This window comes from Thamnophis elegans, chromosome 4, assembly GCF_009769535.1.
Source record: "Thamnophis elegans isolate rThaEle1 chromosome 4, rThaEle1.pri, whole genome shotgun sequence".
NCBI lineage: Eukaryota > Metazoa > Chordata > Lepidosauria > Squamata > Colubridae > Thamnophis > Thamnophis elegans.
Window position 1 is genome coordinate 41,645,972 of NC_045544.1, and position 20,335 is coordinate 41,666,306.

General features: G+C 39.7%; 1 protein-coding gene across 1 annotated transcript in view; it reads left to right on the forward strand.

The window, feature by feature from the left end:
• Positions 1-20,335, forward strand: part of LAMA2 (laminin subunit alpha 2) — a 499,033-nt gene that overhangs the window by 429,182 nt on the left and 49,516 nt on the right. Inside the window, 5 exon segments of the mRNA XM_032215335.1 lie at positions 866-871; positions 3,800-3,954; positions 10,622-10,765; positions 12,303-12,436; positions 18,049-18,208. Of these exon segments, the coding sequence (XP_032071226.1) occupies positions 866-871; positions 3,800-3,954; positions 10,622-10,765; positions 12,303-12,436; positions 18,049-18,208 (599 nt within the window).

Genomic DNA, 20,335 nt, shown 5'->3' on the forward strand with positions numbered 1-20,335 from the left:
TTCCCAGTAGTCTAGCAATACCAGTGAGTCTTAATTAGAAAAGAAAAAGAACACTTGGTGATTGTTGTGTTAAAGACTTTTGAGCTTTAGTCTACTTGAGTTTCTGGGCTAAACACATATTCAGAAGTGTCCATCTCTGCTTGAGCCATTATTTGAGGTCTCACTCCATTTGGAGGATTTGAGGGAGGGGGGAAATAAAATGTCAAGTAGATCTTGAATGACTAGAGTCTCTCGTCCCTGCCATATTGCATGTTCCTAATCTCATTTGAAGGTATGTATTTTCATGAGCTGTACTTGCCATTTCAATTTTAACTGAGATCAGGATTTCCTTGCAAGTTGTCTTGATGCTTCACTCTTGTTTCTCCCCTTTCTCACTTAAATATCCCCTTCATTCTTCTTTCTGCACCGGCTTCCATTAGCATTCTACCTTTACCTCATAGTTAGTTTTAAATCAGACTCTGAAATCATACCAACATGAGAAAGGAGAATTTTAAGTCAGATAGGGATATACATAACCCAAAAGAAAAGTGGAGAAGACAGGAAGAGCATCATAATTATGAAATGAGCAAATAATTCACTGATAATGGTAACATCAAATAAATGAAAAATCATTCTTATGGCTTGCTTTTTATATTCATTAACCAAGTTTTAATTATCTATAGATCAACTAGTTACCATGTTCTAAACATCCTAATAGAAAATATCCCACTTACTTCAAATCAGCGTAATTCAGCCAAGAAAGCTGTGCCCACTTCCAGGTTTTTTTGTTCAGTCACCAATTTGTTTTATACTGCTGTTTTTTTTTTCATTTACTTAAAAATTCTTTCTTTTCCTTTAAAAAAAATGCTTCAAAACTTGCCTACAGGAATCAGTACGTATAAGGTTTTAACTTCATGCACTGTATTGTTTTTAAAAATATATTTGCATGATTACTATGTTAGGCTTTGTCTGATAATTGTTGTGTTCCAGCAATGATACTAATTTATCCAAGCAGCTTGGCTATGAAAAAGGAATGAGCCCTAGCTCTGTTAGTTATATATACATATACATATACATATACATATACATATACATATACATATACATATACACACACACACACACACACACACACACACATACACACACACACACACACACACATATATATATATATATATATATATATATATATATATATATATATATATATACACACACACACATATATATATATATATATATATATATATATATATATATATATATATATATATATATATATATATATATATATCAAACACATTTTAAAAATTAAGAAAAGTTTCCATTCAAAACTCAATCAATGAACAAAGGGTGTTGGAAGCTTTCATTATAAAGGATCTACATATTATAACGTGCAGATTGATCAATCCATACATTTCCCAGTGTGTTGAAAACTTGTTATGTTTGTCATTATTCACTGCTTTTCTCTTGCATCTTGAGGAATGTCCAGACACCTCTTCAGATAACAAAACGGGTTCTTTAGTGTGAGTACATTCACACTGAATACCACAGCATTCAATGTCACTAGCTATCAGGCTTTAATTAATTAAACATAATACTTTCAGTTTGAGCAATCATCTAAAGCACTCAGCCGAAAAAAAACAAATTTTGAGTACAGTGAATTCAGTATATCCCTATGCACAACCCCCTTGTGCTTCCCCTGCTTTTGGCACAGGAGGCAAAAAAGGTTCGCCATTACTGCCAAAGGCACTATGGGTTGTTTGTGAACTTCCAAAGCCAACTAACTGCCTCATATATAGTAAATGATTGGGGTTATACATATTGCCAAGTTTGCCAGGTCCATCCATGTATTGCTCCTTTTTCTAGATTACCATGCCCTGAAGATGATGTCCTGACCCAGCTCCCCAAACACGACAAATCTTCTGAAGTTAAATGAATGATTCCTTTATTAGAAGCACCAGCAGCCCTGGCAAAAAATTTCTCTCTCACCATAGGCTAACAAGTCTGTCCGGCAGGGAGATGAATAGTTGCCTGCCACCTCTATTCATTTTCGCCCCCTGCAATTTATCTCCAGAGTTAGGGTGGGGCTTTGCTAGCAGCGGTGGTTCCTCCGTCTCAAGGATCGCCCCACAGATTTCCACTGCTCTCCTCTCCTCTGCCTTCTGTGCATCCGCATGTCAGGCACTGGACCCAGCTGTTCCTCCTCTTCCTCATCAGCCACCTCCAGGCCTGGGGGGTTGTTGACTCTCCATCTGAGGGCTGATGGATGACCTAGGCTCCACCTCTGTCTCTCTCTCTGACAACTCCATTCCCTCTTCCCCTTCAGAGCTCTCAGGTTGCCTTGATGCTGATCTTGACTTCCATGCTGCCTCCTTATCTGATTTGTCTGCTGGAGGGGCTGTTGGCTGATAAGCCACAACAGATGGTTTCAGACCAATGCAGGTAGAGATCTATAAGAACAGTTTTAAGTAAGATTTGGAATCTTGCAATTTTTTTGGTTATGCAGAGATATTAATCTGCTACCTAATCTACACATAGGGTCAATTGTACATATAATAACAATAGCATTAGCACTTAGACTTATATACTGCTTCATAGTGCTTTTACAGCCCTCTCTAAGTGATTTACAGAGACAACATATTGCCCCCCAAAATATGGGTCCCCATTTTACCCACCTCGGAATAGCAATAGCAATATAGCAATAGCAGTAGACTTATATACCGCTTCATAGGGCTTTCAGCCCTCTCTAAGCGGTTTACAGAGAGTCAGCATATTGCCCCCAACAATCTGGGTCCTCATTTTAGCCACCTCGGAAGGATGGAAGGCTGAGTCAACCCTGAGCCGGTGAGATTTGAACCGCTGAACTGCTGATCTAGCAGTAGCCTGCAGTGCTGCATTTAACCACTGCGCCACCTCGGCTCTTAGGATGGAAGGCTGAGTCAACCTTGAGTCGGTGAGATTTGAACTGCTGAACTGCAGCTAGCAGTCAGCTGAAGTAGCCTGCAGTACTGCACTCTAACCACAGTTCCACTGTGCCACCATAATATATGAAACCATCTATGGACATTACATTATTTTGTTTTGTTCCTGCTGAGTCATGCTCTGAAGTTCCTGTTGTCATGTTTATTCAAATTTTGCAAATTTAGGGTATCTGTAAAATTATGTTTGAGATATGAAACACTTCATTTATTAATTGGCAAATATGCTACTCTTTTAATTCAAAACGTGTTCTGCAATGCAAGAATGTAAGCTGTGAAGCCTTAGCTCCCCAGAGCACTTTTCTAACTCTTGCTGCTTTGCTACTATTTTGCCTTTAAAGCAAGTTATAAAATTCAAATTAAAATGGCAATTATTTTCTGTCTTTAATATGATTACTGGAGATTGCTTTGAGCACAGCAAACCCAGTTTTAAACATAGTTCATGAATTTAGAAATTAATGTAACATCCATCCTTCCTTTCATTCCTCACATTGTTATTTTAAAATTTGTATCATGGCTAATTTAAACCATCATTTCCCAAGGAGCCACCCAGATCAGGAAACTACTTTAATAATAGAATCCAAATGGCCATATGAAATAAGAAAATGTTTTGTATCATTGGCTAGAGTGAAAAATCAACCTGCAGTTTTCAATTTCAGGTATAATAAGATATTTTAATAAATTACCCATGATGCAAATTTCTGAGGAGAGAGAGTCAAGGGAAGAGTTCATTTTTGATGTATAAATCACTGCCCCAGAAGGCTCTCGGTTTTTATTAATGGCGCTTGGATCCAAAATTTAATCTATTCTGCTTTGCTTTGTTTTTTCACATAAAGTTGCTGATGCAGATGACACTGTTAAAAATCTAGGTGAAGAAGCAAATCGGTTGATGGATAAATTGAAACCAATCAAACAACTTCAAGATAACCTGGGGAAGAACATCTCTCACATTAAGGATCTGATAAATCAAGCCAGGAAGCAAGCCAATTCTGTAAGACTTTCTTAAGAGCTTAGTTTATTTCTTTGAAAAAAAATAAAGACTTCCAAGAAACGAACTGTACTTTTGGTGGCTACAGGAGAAGTTGGTTTGCCATATTATGTCTGGCACATTTCCCCCCACTTCTTACTGTAGCCTTCCTCCTCCAAGTGAATGGTGACACTGGGCCTGTACAGGCTACATAATTGCTGCATACAGGAAAAATCTGTTTACTCGGTCACAATAAATTAAAAATCTCAAAGTTGTCCAAAAATATCCACTTCAGTTTCACCTCAGGTTTTCAAATCAATCTTCTCACCAAACATTGCTCTTAAAGTAAGAGCTTGAAGAAGCAACTGTAACAGTATAATTTCATACTCATCTCAACAATTGGAATTAAAGTGTATTGATAAATAACTGTCTACATAAATATTAATAGGAAATATTAATATTTGAACAGAAACTAACTGATCAAATATTTAATGAATCATTTCCACCCAATACGGTCCTTACTATATTTTGAATGTGTACAGTTGGTAGTCAGGAAGCACTGCTGCTTTGAAAGTAAAATTGACAACATCTTGCAGACTAACCAAGAATATTAGGAGATTGCTGTCCCATTTTTCCCCCCATTATGTATGTGGGTTAAGAACATCGCTTTCTAGTTTTATTATTGAGCCTCAAGTTTGTCTTCAAAATGCAATTACATTTGAAACACATTTTAACTGGTAATGCTAAGTCTATTTGCCCTCTGACCTACAAATACCTAAAAAAGGATTTTTGAAGATGAATATGTTCAAGTCAAAGCATTTATGTTGCTCCAGGAAAAATATAAAAAGGAAAGTATGTGTCATAATAATGAGAAAACAGCATATCTAGTTGATAAACAGTCCTTCATATAAAATAGAGGCAATCATTTACCTTCACAATAATTTCCATCTATAGATTTTAAAGTTACATTCCTAACATTATTCATGCCTTGGAGTAGGCATCTCTGTATTTTATGGGTGAAGATAGAAAAATCTACATTGATCGTTCTTTAATAGCTATTCTGTCTCCGTGATATTGATACCATTCAAAGGTTTTTAAACATATAAATCTTTTTGGGCTATTTTTTAATGTAGGTAACTAACCTTCTAAGCGTACACATTTAAGTGTAATGTATTTCCTTCAGGGTTATTGTGGTTTTATTTTATTATTTTTTTGCTTTACTGTTCTGATCTGAATGTATCTACTGCTCCCTTATACCCCTAAACAAATAATGAATATAAACTATCATAGGTAACAGTTATTTCTTCTCACATATTTACAGTTCTTAGTGCAGAATAAATCTGGTGAGATACATTTTAGTTTGTATGTTGTCATATTTGCTAATATATTCCTTACATTGAACAACTACTAACGTTTTAATTGGATTATTTGATTTATTTGTTTACTTACTATGCCTATAAACTGTTTCAGTGATAAAAGATTGTGAAAGACATTCAGAGACCTTCTTATCATTCATTGCAGTAATTGTGTTAAAATAGACAGATACACACTCACGCACAATCTAAAATAACTGCAGACAATTTTAACATATAGACTTTCCCCTTTAAAAAAGGCCAAAAGAAGCATATTAGACCTTGAAAATACACTGGAAAATCCAGGTCTTTCTAGCTTTATGAATACTCCAAGGGTATTGGATCTAATTTGTAAATAGATTCAAAGAAAGGGTGCATTGTCCAGAGAAAGGGTACGTGGACTGAATAGGGTCCATGGATCCACCTTCTCCAGGGTACCTGCCAGTGGTGGGTTGCAGGCAATACGCCCCGGTACGGGTGTACCAGAGTCTGCTGGGAGCACCAGATGCCGTTCCGGTACGGTGCTTGGGAGGGCCCACCCACCCAGTCGAGCTCCTTACTGGTCTTTTAAGTCTTTGGGGCTTATGCGCACGGCGTGTACAATGCCTGTGCGACGCTCTGCTGAGCAGCTGGAGAGTCGCGGAGGCTCGTGGAGGCACTAAGGCACATGCATTCACTGTGTGCATGTGCGCGCACATATGCCGCCGGGCCCGATCTGGAACCCACCACTGGTACCTGCAAATGGCAATCATTAGAATCTTCTCTTTGTTCAGGTAGTAACCACTAGGAGAAGGCAATATCAAAGATATCCAGGTCCTGATCGCTAAAAAAAATTAAAACTGTTAACCATAATTCTGAAATACTCCTTAAAACAAACCAGTTACAAGTGCAGTTCTCAAAGTAGTAGTAGTAGTAGTATTTTTACCTATATCTGTTACAGGAGTGGGATTAAAAATGTTTAGCAACCAGTTCTCTGTCCAGTTGCTAGTGGGCATGGCCTACTCGGCTTCATGCACAATGGTGGGGGGAGCGTTTTCACCCTCCCCATGCTCCAGAAGCTTTCTTTGAGTCTCCAGGAGAGCGAAAACAGCCTCCCCAGAACTCCAGAGGCAAGAAATGGGCCAGTTTCCAGAACCCTGATCTGTTACTGTCTGAAATGCTTTATTTTAGACCAGCAGAGTCTCTAAGTCGTCTTCAGGAGCAATCCCGAGTACAACGTGTTAGAGTAGTAGAAAAAAGAAATGTACAAAACATGCATCATGATAAGTAGAAGATTCAGCTACAGAAAGGGTTGTACTGTAAACCCCAAGTTGGAGCTGCCCATTGTGCAGGAGCAGGGAATGTAGGCAGAGCCACAAATTATAGGTAATCCTTGACTTACAACAATTTGTTTAGTGACCGTTCAAAATTACGACAACACTGGGAAAAGTGACATGACCATTTTTTACAGTAATGGCTTTTGCAGCATCTCCATGATCATGGGATCAGAATTCAGAAGGTTGGCAACTGGTTCATATTTATGACTATTGCTGTGTCACAAGGTCATGTGATCACCTTTTGTGACCTCCTCACAAGAAAGTCAGTGGGGAAGCCAGATTCACTTAACAACTAGGTTACTGACTTAACAACTGCAGTGATTCACTCAATAACTGAGGCAAGAAAGGTCATTAAATGGTGCAAAACCCACTTAAGAAATTGTTCTGACCTAGGCTTCCCAAGAGCATGAAGCAAACTCATTGTCCCAACAAAAAACCCTTGTATTAATTTGCTGTGAATTCTGCTCATTCACATCCAGCAAAGTCTTTCAAGGGAGGATTTACAGTCACAGACCTTATCTGGCTTGGAGAGCTGACAGGCCGATATCTGCAAAACTTGACAAGGAGTTTCAGAGAGTCACGAACCAATTAAGTGAACTAATTTTCTCCTGTAAACTCCATCCCCTTTCTCTCCCCTTTTATTTCCTCTGGGAAGGGCCATTCATTGTCCACCTGTGACGTTACTCCCAAGTCGACCTCTGTTCTTTAGCTGTTCCCTTCGTCTGGCAATTCTGCGCATGCGCACACTGGTAACAGGCTCCAGCTGTTCATCTGCCTCACTGATGTCTGACTCTGAAGGCAGCTGATAACTGGCATATGGCTCTGGCCCCCTCTCTGCCTGCTACACCCAGACTCCAGGACTGGCCCATATTCCTCACCAACCTCCTCACTGTTTGAATCTGCTGCCAACTCTGCTGGCTGCTGACTGGCCCCAAAAGAAATGTCTCACTTAACAACATAAATTTTGGGCCCAATTGTGATCCTAAGTCAAGGACTACCTGTATAAACTAGTTCAGTCCATGGAAACATGAGTGTTAATCAGTAATCACTCTTTATGATCCAAAGGCTGCAATATGCTTTTCTGAGTTCTTCTAAATTCCTGCTCGTGTCGTTAGTAGTAGTAAATAACCATCTTGTCTTCTCTAAGGCTCCTTTTTTCTGTCACATTAGGATGTTTTCCCAAGCTTTAAGATCTTCTCCAATAGCTCTTTCCTTTGTATTATGTGTCTGAAATATTTAAAATTTAGCATCATTATTAATGTTTCCAATAAGAAGATTGATTTTATTCCCCATGGCACTGAATTATTTGTTGTCTTTGCAACCCAAGGCATTCTTTACAATTTTCTCCAGGTCCATATATCAAAGGCATTAACTTTTCTTCATTCAGCATTTTTGGGGCCCAACTTTCTCAGCCATTTGTTAATACAGGGAAACCATTGCTTTTATAATATGAACATTTATTGTTCTATCTTGTACTAACATTTCTTGTACTATCTCTTGTACTATATTTTATCTACACCTCTCATCCAAGTAGCAGATATCTCTTTATTCCATTCTTTATTATGATCACTATCACTGTGAATTTTTGAGACTATGAAAATAAAAGGGTTTTTTTACTATTATCTTGCCTTCTTCTATGCTCGGTGCATTGGCATTATCTGTTGATTTAATCTTAATTGTTCTGCGTGAGGTTTTGTATTGGTTTTATGCTTTTATTTTTCTACATTTTTTGCTATTTGTTTGGAACAGTCTACAAACTAGCTTTTGCCTTCTCTTCTTTTAAATTCAACAAGACATTTTTTTAAAATCCTCTGGTTATCACTGTGGTATCATCAACATAGCTGAGGTTTTTATGTTTCTCCCAGCTATATGGAATCTAATCTGTATTTCTTATAGTGAAATATTGTTCATTGTATATTTGACATATATTTAATTGCTCTGTATCCTATTAACATTATCACTTGTAATTGTTATATAAATTCTTCAACAAACAGACAAGGTGCCCTAGTACGTTCATATTTGAAAGGTATCCACTATTTTTTGTAGTCCACCCTATCAAAAGTATGGACTGCAAAATTTTTAGGCGTTTATATTTTTTCGGCTATTGGAATGTAAATGGGCCTCCTCCAGTTCCTTGAATTCCAGGGTATTTGTCTTACCTGATTATAAACTGCAAGTGATTTTCTGGGCCCATTTAACATCACTTTTCAAAATGTCTGGTAGTATAGTGACGAAATCTTGTTTATCAGTAATTTATTCTTCCATATATTTGTGCTGTTTCTTCATTGAATCTTTATTCCCCAGATCTTTGATTTCTTTATCTCTTATTATGCTTATTTTTGTATAAAAGCTTCACTTGCCTTCTCCAAATTTTCTTAAATAAATATCTTGTTCTCCCTTGTTCTCCTGTATTCTTAATATATTTGCATTGCTAATCTTATATGACTCCTTGTCTCTTCTTGCCTTTGTCTTGAATTCACTGTTTAGTTGGATCAATGTTCAGTTTTGACATAGCTGCTCTGGCCACATCCATTATGCCTTGGTTCATAGTCCTGGCAGAGAAATGGTATACCTATCTTTGTAACATTTCCCTGATTGCAAATGTTCCTTTGGTGAAATACTGGAGTGAGTTGTCTTTTTTTCTCTGAGGGATCACACAGTATTTAGTCTGTTCTTTTGTCTATGACTTGTCCATCATAGATGAATCTTCTGCAAGTGTATAGTCCCAACTGTGTAACTCATAGCATCACTGTGACATGCTAATACTGTCACTGCTGCAAAGTAGTAATCCATTAAGGGGCCCTTCTAAAGCCCTATGTCCATGATGGGGAACCTATGGCAGGTGTGCTGGAAGTGGCACACAGAGCAATCTATCTAGGCATGGCAGGTGTTGCTTGTTGCTCTTCCAGGTTCCGGCGTGCATGCCAGCTGGTTTTCGCACACACGGAAGCACTGGAAAGCAGAAGAGCAGCTGCCTGGTGTGCATGCATGCACCGGGAAGCTAAGCTTCTGGTTTCCGGCACGCGCATGCGAGCTGGCCAGCTGGTCTTCACATGCACATGTACGCCAGAAACCAGGAGACCAGGTGACCGGCACGCATGCATGCATGCATGCATAGACTGGAAACTGGAAGCTCAGCTTCCATGTGCCAGGAAACTGCTCTTTTGGTCTCCGGGGCTCCCCCGCATGTGCACGGGCATTCCTGTTTCGGCACTTGGTGTCAGAAAGGTTCACCAACACTGCCCTATGTGCATATGCAAAAAGATTTCATTTTTTAGTATATTTGCACAACATTTCATCAGAATTAGAAATACATCTCTTTTATAATCCCAGAGTTACCTATTTTCAAATTATGAAAACCATACCAATGTCATGTACATTTGCCTGGTTAGTATGATATTCAGATAATAAACTTCAGCAATCAAATTGAATGTTCAACTTTCTTGTTTGTTTTTGAAAACTCTGTAAACTCAATAAAGCAGATCGACTGGGTCTTCATTGAGTCTTTTTTTTAACATACTCAGAAATGCCATAGCTTTTAAAAATAATGATAATAATATTACAGTGAGCACTAAGTGAACTCTTAGTGACTATTAGATAATTAGTTTTAAAAATTAAAAGATCCTATGGGACACATCTAGCAACAGTTGACAGTAGAAGCACAATATACGAAAGGCTTTCATAACACAGACCCAAAACAATAGGAAAGAATTTATTTAAAATAATATAGTATAGGTACAAGTATCAAATATAGTAGGTCATACATTTGACTTCATTAGGCATACTTCTGAATTATTCAGCAATTGAGTTGTCAAAACAGGACTTTGTACATTGTTAGATATTCTGGTGTGGTAAAATAAAGGATTGCGATATCCTTAGAAAATACTACATAAAACTGCTAGTAGTTTATATTCTAAAGCCAGATCTCTAGAAAATTCAGATCAATTTATTTTCATGAGTGGAACTGAAAATATTAAAAATTGATCTCTTTCTTTTTCTTTTGCCTTTAATTGCTAATTGAAGATTAAAGTATCTGTGGCTTCAGGAGGAAACTGTATTCGAACATACAGACCAGAAATTAAAAAAGGATTGTACAACACTGTTATTCTCAACGTAAAGACAACTGTTCCTGATAATCTACTTTTTTATCTTGGAAGTAATAGATATGTAAGTCCACATTAGTGTTTTTTTTAATGTTATCATATGATTGTATATTGATATTAATTCTGGCAATATAGCTGGAAAACCATCTAAATATTCATAGAGCTACCTATCATTACTGTTGCCATTTCCCATAAGTCACTTCATCCCATATCATCATGTCTACATTTTCCAAAAGAATAGCAAAAGCAAGTATTGTTATTACCAAAACCTCTTGGCTCAAATTAGTACACTGTCACTGCATGTGTAGGAAACTGGTCAGTAATGTTCCTATTGCTGAACCCTTAACTAGGCTCAGTTAATCTCATTTGGGGGTGCCTTCCTTGGAGTTGGTCACCAATGATAAAATTGATATGGATAGAACTTGGGCCATTTTTGTTTTTCTACAACAGTAATAAATAATATTTTTTAAATGCTGATATTTCTAGCATCAGCTATGCAATACAATACAATACAATAGCAGAGTTGGAAGGGACCTTGGAGATCTTCTAGTCCAACCCCCTGCCTAGGCAGGAAACCCTATACCATTTCAGACAAATTGCTATCCAACATCTTCTTAAAGACTTCCAGTGTTGGGGCATTCACAACTTCTGGAGGCAAGCTGTTCCACTGATTAATTGTTCTAACTGTCAGGAAATTTCTCCTCAGTTCTGAGTTGCTTCTCTCCTTGATTAGTTTCCACCCATAATAATATGCAATAAAGAAAATAATTTGAAAGAGGAAGCTAGAGTAGGAGGAGAAGAAAATCATCTGACACTTGTTAGGAGGACCTATAAGCCCCATCCAAATGGAGAGATACTCCAAAGGAACTAAACACACAGGGAAGACAAATAAAGGTCAAAAGAACTTCCAGTAAAGAATGTAATTTGTAAAGTTTTAAAGAAATAATACAACTGATGGATTAATTAACTTTATAAAAACTGAGTCAACACAATTTAAACAGTTCTCTTTTATTTCTAAAGCCCATGAGAATCAACGCCCCTCCCCCCGCAAAACTGATTCAAAAAATGTTTCAGCCAAAAACCTCCACATTTGTATTATATACTAGTGTAAAATCAGTAAAATAAATTAAAAATAAAATGTGTGTGAGGTATCCCTGGGCGGCAGATATGATTACACAAAAGTATGAAGTTATGATAAAGGGAACTGGAGGTTATTGAATCTCTTGTTTCTATAATGTTTCTTCTTTGCTTTGGCTATATTTTTTTAAAAAAATAGATTTAAATATTTTTGAATATTTAAATTATACAGGATATTATGGATTATGCAAGACAGTAATTGACAGCCTTTACTAATGGGAAAGATAATGTTTCAATTCATAAATATTACATATAGAACATGATAAAGATTTTCAGAAAAAAAATTACATTAAAAATGATTATCCCTTTGTGGTAGTATATAGCCATTCATTGCAGTTAATTGCTTCATTTTCACTATTTTGCTAAATAACACTTCGTATTATTTTACCAGATTGTCTCAGAGGTAGTAAACACTATTAGTATGCTATGTTCATTTTGTTTAAAATATCCTTTCCTCATTTTAGACTGACTTCTTGGCCATAGAAATGCGTAAAGGAAAAGTGGATTTCTTATGGGACGTGGGATCTGGGGTTGGGCGTGCAGACTATCCGGATCTCACAATTGATGACGGAATTTGGTACCGAATTGAAGCATCAAGGCAAGTTCCTAAGATCATCCATAATAATTGTATCGCTCTCAAATGGTGATTCCATGCTCCAGTTTCCAAAAGAACCTAGTAGAAAGATAACATTTTCAAAATGGCATCACACTCATGCAAATTCTTTTGAAAGTAGTTCTTCTGGGATCCATCCTATTGTATTTTTAGAATCTAATGCAACATAATGCACGATCAAATATAACATTTGAAAATAAAGCAATTTCAAGGATTCTTTTCAGAGTGCAGTAAATAGTTATGACCATTTGGGAAGGAAAAGAAGACTCCAGGTAAGATGTCTCTGTGCTACCTGCTGCCTACCTTTCTCCCTTTTGTTTTCAGGGATCCTGCCAAAATATAGCCTTACTAAGTGGAGAAGCTTCTGCCAGTGCTTTTGAAATATTGAGAATGTTGTATTAGCTTTTAATTAATTTATTTTTTTATGCACTGTTTTTGACTTTTTTAAAAAAAATATTGTATGACTGGAAAAGCAAAATATAAACCTAATAAATACAAGAAATATTTTAAAATCCCTACTGACCTTTTCGACATCAGAATATGTATACCTTTCTTTAGCGGCATATTATTGTCCAAATGAATAAAGCAATAACCCGTCTTGCTCATCTATTATTTTGCCAATGTGGCTGTAACAAAAGTACTTTGTGACTAAAATGAATTGGGATGATGTGGTTCTCCTACTCATTAGGAAATGGGCCTAGGAATAGCAACATCTGAGTAACAGAGGTTGTGGGAGCAATCCCTAAACGGAAAACTTCTGAAGGATCTGTCTTCAGATCATTTCAAGTTTCCCCATCTACCATTCTTATCAGTTGTTGTTGCTGCTTTGTGTGTACATGTGTATACAGTAAGGTGACCAGATTTTCAGATTGGAAAAGAGGGACACCTTTGACCGGGGGGGAGGGGGGGGGGGCTTGATTAAAAAAAAAATTTTTTTGTCAAAAGGTCACCCCAGGACACTGAAACCAGCATAAATACGAATCTGTTGCCAAACAAAATTTTGATCACGTGACCATGAGGATGCTGCAATGGTCGCTAAGTGTGAAAAATGGTCGCAACGGTCGCTAAGTGTGAAAAATGGTCATCAGTCACTTTTTTCAATGCCATTGTAACTTTGGTCACTAAATGTTTTCCCCCTCCTCGAGACTCCTCACTTCTTCCTTCATTCCTCTTGCTTATCTACCTTCACCTTATCTGTCTTCTGCTCTTTCCCTCTCTTCCTTCCTTCCTCCCTCCTTCCATCCTCTTCTTTCCTCACTCACTCCCTTCCTCCTTTTTTCTCTTCCTTCCTCCTTCCATTCTTTATACGATATAAAATTCAATGAGGGTGAAACACACCAAATCTGGCAAAGCTGCCTTGCACCAACCTGGCCTGCCCATAGAATAGCAGCCACTTTGAGACACATAAACCTGGTCTGAACATATTACATCACAAAGATTTGCAAAGATCACATTTGCAAAAAGGAACATTTCTTGTAGTAAATACATGTTATAAACAATTTAAAAGTAAAAATCCCCCCAAAATAATAAAAAGGTATTCTATAAATAAAAGAAATCCTTAAAAACCATTGTTAAGTATTACACCAGCAATAATTTATACTGTCACCATTTCAAACTATCATCAGAAATACGAATCTGTTGCCAAACATCAACATTTTGATCGCGTAACCATGAGGATGCCACAACGGTCGCTAAGTGTGAAAATGGTCGCTAAGTGTGAAAAATGGTCATCAGTCACTTTTTTCAATGCCATTGTAACTTTGCTCACTAACCAGCCATGTTCCTGACTTAACAACCACCATGATTCACTTAACGTGGCAATAAAAGGTCGCAAAATGAGGCAAAAATCATTTAACAAACGTCTCCCTTAGCAACAGAAATTGGGGGATCAATCCTGGTCGTAAGTCGAGGATTACCGGTAGCTAATTGCAAAAGGCAACTTTACTTGGAACAGGTGAGATTGTGCCCGGATCCCTTTCATGCCACCACCCCATCCTGTCCATGGGGAGAACTCCACAGGCGGACAAAAGCCCCCAATCCCCTCTCAACCTCCAGCTGACTCTGCCATCCGCCATAACCACACATGCCCCTCAAAGGCAAAACTCAGGGGGCTGAATTCTACAGGGGGAGGAGTAAGGGGGGGATTTGAGGGGCAGCCCAAAGCACCATCTGTCTAAATTTGCATCAGGCAGGCAGTAACATTTTCATAGACCATGATCAGAGGAGCAGCTGATCCTATGGAGAGACTCCTCCTGCATTCAGTCCCAGGCCTACAAGTGGAAGTACCCCTTCCTTCCTTCCTTCCTCCTTCCGCCGACGTGGAAGGCAAGCGGCAAGCCAGCCCTTCAAACTCATGCCGGCACTTTAGCGTGCCCCTTGGCCACCATTCAGCGAAATATGTTTCGCTGAATGACGGGCAAGTTCTAAACTGCCGGCATGACTTTGAAAGGGCTGGATTGCCTTCCGCGCGGGCCGACGTGGAAGGCAAGCGGCAAGCCAGCCCTTCAAACTCATGCCGGCACTTTAGCGTGCCCCTTGGCCGCCATTCAGCGAAATATGTTTCGCTGAATGACGGGCAAGTTCTAAACTGCCGGCATGACTTTGAAAGGGCTGGATTGCCTTCCGCGCAGGCCGACGTGGAAGGCAAGCGGCAAGCCAACACTTCAAAGTCGTGCCGGCAGGCAGGGCTGGAGCGAGCGAGCGAGCGTGCTCTGTCCCGGTGGGTGCATGAGCGGAGCACTTTTCCAGCGCTCCTGTGCCTGGAGAGCTCCCTCTGCATATGAGCCCGGGATCCGCCGTTTGCGCTCCCTTGCTCTGCCTCGCCACCCGCCTTCCCTATCTAGGGACTCCTCCAGCAGAAATAGCAGAGTCGCGTCGAGCGCCGCTCTGCCTTTCTCTGCGCTCTTCCCGCCCGGACGCCCAGAGCCTCCCAGCCCGCCCGGCCCAGGGTGAGTCAGCTGCAGTGCAGCGGGCGGCGATCCCGCCACCCCCCCCCCCCGCTCACTCGCCCCGCCCGTCACTTACTCTGAGTTCGGAGAAGAAGCGGCGGCCCCAGGTGGCACTTTTCGCAGAGGTTTTCCCACAGCTTGTCCGGAAGTGGAGCTGGAAAGGCGAGCTCGCTCCCCGCTCACTCGCTACACTACCCCGCCCATGCGAGCGGCAACGGATGGGCGGGGGACTCATGCGGCATGCTAAGCGGACTCCAGCCAATCAGTGAGCTGGCTGGGATGGAAAACTTTAAGCACGCCGCGTTTTCCATCCCAGCCAGCTCACTGATTGTCTGGAGTCCAGGCCAATCCAATCAGTGAGCGGCAGGCTGGGCTGGCTTAAATTTGTAGGTAGGTAGTATAGAGAACAGAACGATGAGCCAGCCCAGCAAGCTAGCAGCTGATGGGCGGGAGCTGCGAGCGCCAAAAAATGCGTGCTTTTTAAAAAAGCGGGCGGGACGCGGGAAAATGCATTAAAAAGCGGGGGTGTCCCGCCAAAAGCGGGACGTCTGGTCACCTTAGTATACAGTGCTCATGAGAACTGGGGCATAGAGAAAATCATGGCAGCCAGGTCTGTGAATACCTGCAATTTGGAATAGTGGTCTTAGGCAAGAGACTAAGGCAGGAGTCTCAGGCAAGACTCACAGCCTTTTCCAATGGATCAACATTACTAACTTTTATAGGCGCCTTGAGACTATATCAGAAAAAAATCCTGCTTCCAAATCATTCTTTGAGATTAGGATTTGAATCCTAATACTTTTGATTGTAGTTTGAGCCCTTTCAAATATGTGTTTTGATCTGCAAGCTATAGAAGTGCCATTCATGATCTGGCTTACTATACTGCCATAATAAATCCATTGAATTTATTCAGAGTGCAAAACAGAAGTGGCCAGTTCGGCTGAATGGGTAGTAACTTGACGGCCTGGGTTGCTGGAACCGGCAGCAACCCAGGCCTGCCATGCCTTTGAACCAGTTTCTTGGTGGTGCCATAGGCACCGCCATCTTGTTTTTGCCTTCTGTGCATGCACAGAGCAATTTTTGTTGCACTGTGCATGCGCGCACAGAGTGAACAAGCAGCAGTGGCAGCGGGAACCTTGGTGCAAAAGCATGCTTGTCATGAAAAGAACAGGCAAAAGAATAAACAAATGAAGAGTTGAGCCTTGGGAGTCTGGAGTGCTTCAGATTCAAAAGTGGGTGTGGGGGAAGGGGAATTGAGGAAGTGCAAAAAAAGAAAAAAGATGAATATGCCTGTTCAGTAAAATATAAAATGTTTTTGATGCATAAACTCACTGGAGTCTATAGAATAAATTGATATTTGTTATTTTCCAGTATCTTTTATTTTCTGAGGTGGCATCTGCTCCAAATAAAGGAATTGTGACCTTTATCTTTTAAAAATAAATGAGCTGCATTTTAGATTTAGAGATGAAAATCCCTGCAAACTATAAAAGGTAATATAAATAACTAAAAAATTGTCCTCTCCATTTGTGTGGCATGGACTTTCAGGCAAAAAGTGTGGTGGATTGAAATTGTAGTCCACAGAATTCTGTTCCATAGTGGAATTTTTCTTCTCAGATTAAAATAATAAATCCATAACTTTTTGCTACTGGGATTACATGTTATCAGGCACCTGTGTTTTAACCTAGTCAGTAGGAATCCACTCCTGTTGGTTTACTCTTCACATGAAGTCTTGTCCTAACCATCAGGCACGGTAGTATATCCTAACAATTTAAAACCTGATTACAGAAATTCACAAGATGTCATCTCTATAAAGCCCTAGTAAGACCAATACCTAGAGTATTGCATCCAGTTTTAGTCACCACGTTATAAAAAAGATGTTGAGATTCTAGAATATAGCAATAGCAATAGCAGTAGACTTATATACCGCTTCATAGGGCTTTCAGCCCTCTCTAAGTGGTTTACAGAGAGTCAGCATATTGCCCCCAACAATCTGGGTCCTCATTTTAGCCACCTCGGAAGGATGGAAGGCTGAGTCAACCCTGAGCCGGTGAGATTTGAACCGCTGAACTGCTGATCTAGCAGTAGCCTGCAGTGCTGCATTTAACCACTGCGCCACCTTGGTGCAGAGAAAAGGAACCAGGATGATTAGGGGACTGGAGACTAAAACATATGAAGAATGGTTACAGGAACTGGGCATGGCTAGTCTAGTGAAGAGAAGGACCAGGGGAGATATTTGAAAGGCTGCCACAGAGAGGAAGGAGTCAAGCTATTTTCCAAAGCAACTAAAGGCCAGACAAGGAATAATGGATGGGAACTGACCAAGGAGAGATTCAACCTAGAAACAAGGAGGAACTTTCTGACAGTGAGAACAATCAACCAATGGAGCAGCTTGCATTCAGAAGTTGTGGGAACTTCATCACTTGAGACTTTTACGAAAAGATTGGACTTTCATTTGTCAGAAATGGTGTAGGCTCTCCTGCTTGAGCGGGGTTGGACTAGATGACCTACAAGATCCCTTCCAACTCTGTTAATCTGTTAAAATCTTGTATATGTAAAATATCTTTAAGGGTTGTAGAGAATGCTTGTATTCACATGAAGATGAATGTTAGTTGATGAATAGCGAATCTGACTCCCATGTTTTTTCTCTTATAGGACTGGAAGAAATGGCACAATTTCAGTACAGGCATTAGATGGTCCCAAGGCCACCATCATTCCAAGCATTTTCAGTGCAATTTCTCCACCTGGTTACACAATTTTAGATGTGGATGCAAATGCCATGCTATTTGTTGGAGGTTTAACTGAGAAAATAAAGGTAACGAGTGACTCTCTGCTTAACTGGTCAATGTAACTATATATGCTTTTCTTTGTTTTATTTGAAGCATTTGCTTGAGAGGGAGCAGTCTTAAAGCACTGTCTTCTGTTTCAGAGAGTTGTGCAGGAAGTGACTTCTAGGCTGCAGTCAAATTAATTGCCAATAAAATAAATGTCACAATAATGACAGTACTTAGGTCTGCATTACCTACTCTTATTTTCATATGGTACCCAAGTAGTGTCAGCAACTCTTATCCTTTTAAAATGTTCTGAGTTTTTCACAAAATTGTGCCTACTTATGATGCAATAAAAGACACAGATTCATTAATGTGCCATCAGTAAATATAACAATCACTTGTATTACACAAAGCACATTTCCCACTTTAGATAAAATTATTTATTTACAGACTTTTATTGCAGCTGAAAAGATCTACAGAATGGTTCCAATATTGATTGGCATTTGACACATTTTACAAAGCTATATAATCATGAAAGGATCAAATAACACTGTATTAATACTAGTCCATAGAATATCAGAGCCCAAAGCATCTTTGCTGTCAGATGGAGTTGCACTGCACAATCTGGGATTTCTTCTAAATTCTTGACTTCTGCTGTGGTGATGCAGTGTTTAGAATGCAGTATTTGCCTCAGCAGCTCAAGGTTGACTCAGCCTTCCATCCTTCTGAGATCAATAAAATGAGGATCCAGATTATTGGAGTTATTCAAGTGAAATATATGTGCCAATGTGTATTCCTATGAGCCTCATTGGCAATTTTTCTCAGACTTGATGTCAGGTCAGCAGCAAGATCAGAAGCAGCACAAATGAAGATAGAAAAGAAGGACAGGGAGGGAGGGAGAAAGCTGCTGCAGATGTCTATAAATATGAAGGGCCACTCACCTTCAATATCCTCTTGGGTGCTCAATGTTTGAAGTTGTTGATTACATCATGTCAAAAAATTAAGGGCCCCAAATGATCATAAGAACTTGCATGACAGGATGGGCAACATCTGTCCCATTAGGTAGACCAGACCAGAAAATCAACGCCACCTTAAGAAATCTACACTTTTTTGAGATAGGCTATGATAACAGGACAAGGCAGAAAGTGAAGAGGAATTAAAGAGCCTCTTGATGCGGGTGAAGGAGAGTGCAAAAGTTGGCTTGAAACTCAACATTAAGAAAACTAAGATCATGGCATCTGGTTCTCTCAATTCCTGGAAAACAGATGGGAAGAAATGGAAGTAGTGACAGATTTTATTTTCCTGGGTTCCAAGATCACCGCAGATAGGGACTGCAGCCAAGAAATTAAAAGTCACTTGCTCCTGGGGAGGAAAGCTATGGCAAATCTGAACAGCATACTAAAAAGTAGAGACATCACCCTGACAAGAAAAGTGCATATAGTCAAGACTATGATTTTCCTAGTTGCACTGTATGGCTGTGAAAGTTGGACCATAAGAAAGGCTGATCGCCAAAGAATTGAGGCCTTTGAACTATGGTGGTGGAGAAGACTCCTGCGAGTCCCTTGTACTGCAAGACGATCAAACCAGTCAGTCCTAAAGGAGATCAACCCTGACTGCTTTTTAGAAGGCCAGATTCTGAAGATGAAATTCAAATACTTTAGCCACCTAATGAGAAGGAGGGACTCACTGGCGAAGAGCCTAATGCTGGGAAAGATTGAGGGCAAAAGAAGAATGGGACAATAGAGAATGAGGTAGCTGGATGGAGTCACTGAAGCAGTAGGTGTGAACTTAAATGGACTCCAGAGAATGGTAGAGGACAGGAAGGCCTGGAGGAATACTGTGGTGTCGCAATGGGTTGGACACGACTTTGCAACTAACAAGAAATAATAACAGAGACTTGAAAGTCTTCAATATATTGTGCATCCCCTCCTCCTTGCACTCTAGTAAATCAGGGAAGCATTTGCCTGTATTGTTTCTGAATATTATTCCCCCCCCCCCCGGACTTTCCAAGCATTCTTCAGCCCTCTGCCTAGGCAACAGATCTTATATTTTTCTTTCCAGGCCATCTCCCTTTTTCTCTACAGACTAAACTTTGAGTCTTCTCAGTCTGTTACAGTGCCTTAACCTTCACATTTTGAAATCCATATAGCAATATTTTCACTGAACAAGAA